The sequence below is a fragment of the Lactuca sativa genome, chromosome 4 (genome assembly GCF_002870075.4).
Source record: "Lactuca sativa cultivar Salinas chromosome 4, Lsat_Salinas_v11, whole genome shotgun sequence".
Classification (NCBI taxonomy): Eukaryota; Viridiplantae; Streptophyta; class Magnoliopsida; order Asterales; family Asteraceae; genus Lactuca; species Lactuca sativa.
The window spans coordinates 246,158,220-246,164,401 of NC_056626.2; the positions used below are offsets into that span (position 1 = coordinate 246,158,220).

Sequence of the window (6,182 nt, forward strand, 5' to 3'; positions counted from 1 at the left end):
AAAATACCCGATTCTCCCCCACTTAGGGTTCGAACCATCACCATTTGGCGCACCAATAATCTATCCTACAGACTATTCCCACTAGTAACATAGCACCTACTCTGGGAAGCTGCTACGCAACACTCGATGATCTCCCCGACAGAGATCAAGCATCTCCCAATACTCCGAATCTCAGATGAAATCCTCAGAACTTCCCATCCTGACTGCCTCTAGTCAGTCAGAATCTCACACATTCCATCACTGGACTTCCCAACTGTCCAGTATCATCCCTGACCTGGAAAATAGTAAACTATCATCCTCCTCATCCTCGACTCCTCAACCCACGCCCCATCACGTCTCTCATGATAGGAATAGAACCCACATTACCACTCTCGATACCCATCCAAGACAATAAGAGCCACCGCTCTGATATACCCCTCTTGATCGTCCAACACTACAGCTAGCACATGCCCTACTATACGAAATAGGGTGTATCCTGGTCCTTGACGATCTCGGTCCCCACTGATGACCTGATAAAGCTATATCTTTACCTCGCAGTAGGCCCACTGCCATATACTCTGATTAAATATCACCCTCAGTGCAATCCCATAGGGTTCACCCCCAAACTCAGGAGCCGAAATCTCAACACCTTTTACGTCTCCCACAGGGAACAGAATTAGCATTACTTAGGTCACAGAAAGTGACATCTCTACTATCGGTCGGTCACCCAGCCCATACCGTATTCTTCCATAACGCACCATCCCTACTCATCCCTGAGTCTTGCGACTCCAACTAGCATATCACCAACAATCCCTCTGAGTTAACTCGATTTCCCTCTCCAGGGATGTTCCACTAAAACTCGTTCATCATGGCCTTTTGGCCCCAAACTCTTTCACATCTGATATCAGTCTATACAATCACCACAAAATAACCGGTAAAACCAGAAGCACTAACTGCCTCATGTCATGGTACTCAAACCATGTGGCCACCTCTCGATCTGCTATGAATTATGGTACCTATACCATGTTATCTCCTCTCAATCTACTATGAATCATGGTACTCGAACCATGTCCTTTCTTCTCAATCTGCCACAAATCATGGTACTCTAACCATGACGTCACCTCTCGATCTGCTACTTATCATGGTACTCAAACCATGACATCACCTCTCGATCTACTACTTAGATCCTCCGAAATATTCCCTGCATCGGGTATGGGTCCTCTGCTTTCAGTAGTACGGTCCCATACTACCTGCCACATCTACCCGTACTCTCTACACGGACCATACCATATTCCCTAAGTAGCTGCTCAACCTTCTCACTCGCCAATCCCAACATGCGTGCTCGCTCCCCAGTTAAATGCTCCACTTTGTCAGTGTACTCACTTGACTAGGGTCACATCCAAGGCTCTTCCTAGGTTCTCACACTTCCCCACCATCAGCTATTGAGAAACTCCTTATGATGTCAGTCATCTATCTCCTGAATATCGTCATATTCACTTGGTAGATGGCTCCCATCATCGGGCATTCCACAAAGCACGAAGCAAGCAGCATTCGGGCATCGAATAAACATGTAAAACCCACTCTAGGTGATAACTCCACTTGCTCTACTCATACTAAAAAGATATCGCCGAACTCTACAACTCTACCCCTCGTGGGTATATAGCTACTCTTTGATAGGCTCCACAAATGCTCATCTAGGCATCTCTCCTAGATTACTCCTCTACTCAAATCCCTCTCTACAGGGATTCCTGCTAGACACTCTCACTCAGCACATACTTGAAAGTCCATCATAGAAAGCAGCAACTCCTAGGCTAAGGCATCACAAATCAGGCCACTATAGTCCTAAATATGAATACCTAGCCTACTCTAGCATGCATAATATCTCATAATATCTCATAACACATAACGTAAGGGCATTTTGGGAAATCACCGTTCGGGCGCTGGCTGATCGTACACACTTCTTCGTTCTGCTCGTCTCAAAATCTTTTTACTCTTTTAGAAAAATTGTTTAATTATGAAATTTTTTCTCAAATCCTCAGTTTGAGTTCAGATACACCCGAAGGTGCATCCGAGTCCCTCAAACCAAGGCTCTGATACCAACCTGTAACGACATGAATTTTAAAAAAAAAATCCAATTTTCAAACACAATAAAACTCATATAACATTCTCAAAATCGCATGGTTATAGGATGTCATCACAATAAAACATATCCCAGAATCTCAAAAACATAATCTCCTGCCAATGTGTACAAATCATGTCGGCGCCTTCCCGCGATCCTCGCTAGTACCTGAAACACATATCACATAACACGGTAAGCATAAATGCTTAGTGAGTTCCCCAAAATACCACATACAACACATACGCCACTCGAGGCTATGGTACGACCCTCCGGTCGAGGTGTCTCAGCAGGACCCTCCAGTCCCGTAGCTTGTTGGACCCTCTGGTCCGGTCATAGCTCGTTGAACCCTTCGGTTCGGTCTGTATCGTTGGACCCTTCGGTTCGGTCTGTATCGTTGGACCCTTCGGTCCGGTCTATACAACACATAGCATACATATATCAAAATGCACATAATCTCATACATACACAAAGCACACAAGACCATCCGGTCTACACATAGATACCACTCTAGGTAATATATAGTGAGAAGACTCACCTCGTATTATGTCTAGTAAACTCTCGTGCTCGATATCCCCAATCTAGCCTCCGCCTCTAATCACATAAAGTAATTTATATATAATTAACAACTATTCTCATAGGCTAGACTAATCCCTTCCTATAATCTCCCAGAAGGGAAAAAGACCATTTTACCCCTCCAATGGCCCAGTTATCCAAATGCTGACCAACCATAGAAGTCAACAAAAATCAACTCCAATCAACGGTCCAACTCTGACTAGACTCGCCGAGTGCACCCGTGCGACTCGTTGAGTCTCATCGATTCTCAGTGGACTCTGGAAGACCCAGCTCGTCGAGTTAACCCCAAACTCGTCGAGCTATCGCATGATTCAACTTATTGGGACAAACCCAAAGCTACTCACCAATTCGGCTCATCACTCGGCGAGTCTGTTAAGACTCTTCTTGCATTTAGACGATTTTAAGGTGAGATACTTCCTCAAACTCCAAATCCACACTCTAAGGGCTCATTTACCACGTAAAGTCATAACTTTACGTCCATGCATGACATTTTGGGCATTAAATGCCAAGAACATGATCTAAATGGGGTTTTCACTCATAAATACCAACAAGGCTTAATAAAGTAGGAACCTTTGGGTGATAAAGACCTACTAAGGTCCAAATCTGGAGTTCAAGTCTCCTCATGAACCTTAAATCCTCAAAGTCCCAAAATGAAAGGAGAAGAAGCCCTAATTTCAAAATGAGAGATCTATTAAAATAAAAGGGAAATGTTCGAACTTGATACCTCCAATAGAAGCTCTTGGACGAATAAGCAGTAGATCTATCAGCCTCTTCTCAATCCTAGCTTGGAATCTTCCTTCCTTCACCAAAAATTCACTCAAAACTCTCAAGTAAGGCTCAATACTCTCTCACAAGCTCAAGGGGCGATTAGGATTTCTTCTCTGGGAGGTGTGGCTGCAAATGAGGCTATAAGTGCCTTTAAATAAAACCCAGTGATCTAGGGTTTCCTCTTACAGCGCCTACTCGACGACTCTACTGTTGGACTTGTCGAGTAGTTCATTAAACTCATGTGGCTACCCCGCTGCTACTCGACGAGTTATCGCACCAACTCGTCGAGTAGATCAATAAATCATTAAAAATAATATACCTAGAAATCCGGATGTTACAGATGAGTTGAGCTACACTTCCAATATCTTTTTGGGGGTATGCCTGAGATATAGACGCCCACATACTAGACCTCGTACCTACTAAGAAGTTTGCTAAAACACCCTATGAGATGTGGAGTGGGAAACGTCCTTCTCTAGTACATATAAAATTTTGGGGTTGCGAGGATTTTGTTCGTCGCGAGGAAAATGATAAGATCGAACCTAAATCAGAGAAGTGTTACTTCATTGGTTATCCATAAAATTCTTTTGGATAGTTGTTCTACAAACCTTCTAGGAGCAATGTGTTTGTTGCTCGAAGGGGATTCTTTCCTAAGAGGGATCTCATTTCCAAAGAGGACAGTAGGAGACATATTGACCTAGAAGAGCTACAAGAGTCAAGTGAAGAAGAACCTTTAGTAGACACTAGCACTCAACCTGAGGTGCAATAACCTATTGAGGAAACTCAACCTGAGGCAGAGCAGCATGTTGAACAAAATGATATATCTCCACCTTCCCTTCGTAGATTCAATAGAGCTCATCTTCCTCCCAACTTCTATGTTTTCCCTATGAGCACAGAAGGAAATGTATTGATCAGTGATCGTACATTGTTTAATATGGATGAGCCATCTAACTATAAGGAAGAGGTGATAGGCCCTAAGGCTGCCAAGTGGAATTAAATCATGGAGAGCGAGATTCAGTCCACCTGACATTAAAATTGTTGGGTGCAAATGGATTTTTCAAGAATAAGACCAACATGTATAGGAATATGTACACGTTCAAGGCTAGGTTGAATGCAAAGGGTTATACTCAAACTCAAGGGATTGATTATGAGGAAACCTTTTCACTAGTATCCAAGATCAAGTCTGTTAGGATATTACATTCCATAACAGCCTTTCATGATTATGAAGTATGGAAAATATATGTGAAAACTGCTTTCCTTAACGGATTGACTTGACTACTGTTACCAAAGTTTGTTAATCGTTTATAGTTTCTTCCACATTCATTATAATATTTGCAACAGTTTTTAGTGGCAAAGATAAGTTGTGTGCAAAAACAAAATTATCATCATCTTGCTTGAAACCTAATACAAGAAATTTGTTTTAACTTCAAACTTGCAGACTGTTTTAGCTGCGGGATTGGACACAACATCTGCAACGTTAACATGGGCTTTATGTTTGTTGCTCAACAACCCAAGAATATTAGAAATTGCCCAATATGAATTGGATGAGCATGTTGGAAGGAAGAGAGAAGTAGAGGAGTCGGACTTGAAGAACCTTGTTTACCTTAACACAATCGTTAAAGAAACACTGCGTTTATACCCGCCTGGACCTCTAATCCTTCATCATGAGTCCATGGAGGATTGCATTACTTGTGGATACAAAATCCCTAAAGGCACACGTTTATTGACTAATCTTTGGAAAATTCAACATGATCCTACTAAATGGCCAGATCCTGAAGAATTTCAGCCAGAAAGATTCTTGACAAGTCATAAACATGTTGATGTCAAGGGAAGCAATTATGAATTGCTTCCTTTCGGTAGTGGCAGAAGAGTATGCCATACTATTCTGTTTGCTCTTCGGCCCTTGCATATAACTTTAGCTACTTTAATACAACAATTTGTTCTTAAAAAGCCATCGAATGAACCCATTGATATGAGCAAAAGCGCGGGAGTGACTATCAGCAAAGCAATCCCACTTGAGGTCCTTCTCGCCCTCTATTTATCCCTTGATATTTACCTTGTTGTTGCATGATATGTCACCTACAAAGCAACTACAAGCTCCAATGCCACCTCACTATAAGCCCGCATACCTTACCCATTGAAGATTGATTGGAAGATAATCACAAAATCTCTGGATTCCACTCCTGACTGGCCTTTTCAACAACTTGTTTAGTCATACTAACTTTGTTTTTTATCTTCCTTATTTTATGTATAGTTTCTACTTACTATTGTTTGTAATCTCTCTCTATATATATAGCCCTCGTTGGTTTCAAATTTAATCATCAATAGTAAATGATTCTTAGCATGAAAATATTATTTCCATTTTTACTTAGTATTATTGTTTACATGAATTTTGTTCAAGTAAAACGTGTGTAAACATGGCAAAAATTCGAGTAACTAAGAATAATAGCAGTTTAAAAATAGAATTAAGATATCAAACGTAAACAATCGCCAACAAGAATAACGACGTGGTAAATAAAAGAGATACAAAGATTTACGTTGAAACCAAAAGAGGAAAACTCAAATAATCAATTCAATATAGTTTGAAGTGTTTATAGGGTTGAGAAAAAAATTGCAACGACCTTTTAATGGTGATTGAAATATGAGGGTTAAAACCCTTTTTTCTTGCTATTGTGGGAGGGTACACTCGCCAAAATCAATGAAATAGCACTAGGTATTGGCTAATTGAGAATCATGTAACTTTTAT

General features: G+C 41.2%; 1 protein-coding gene across 1 annotated transcript; it reads left to right on the forward strand.

The window, feature by feature from the left end:
• The first annotated feature begins 4,510 nt into the window (after positions 1-4,510).
• Positions 4,511-5,507, forward strand: LOC111911423 (cytochrome P450 82A4-like). Its single transcript, XM_023907199.1, has 2 exons — positions 4,511-4,663; positions 4,875-5,507. The coding sequence occupies exons 1-2, from the start codon at positions 4,511-4,513 to the stop codon at positions 5,505-5,507; spliced, it is 786 nt and encodes a 261-aa protein (XP_023762967.1).
• The last annotated feature ends 675 nt before the right edge of the window (positions 5,508-6,182 follow it).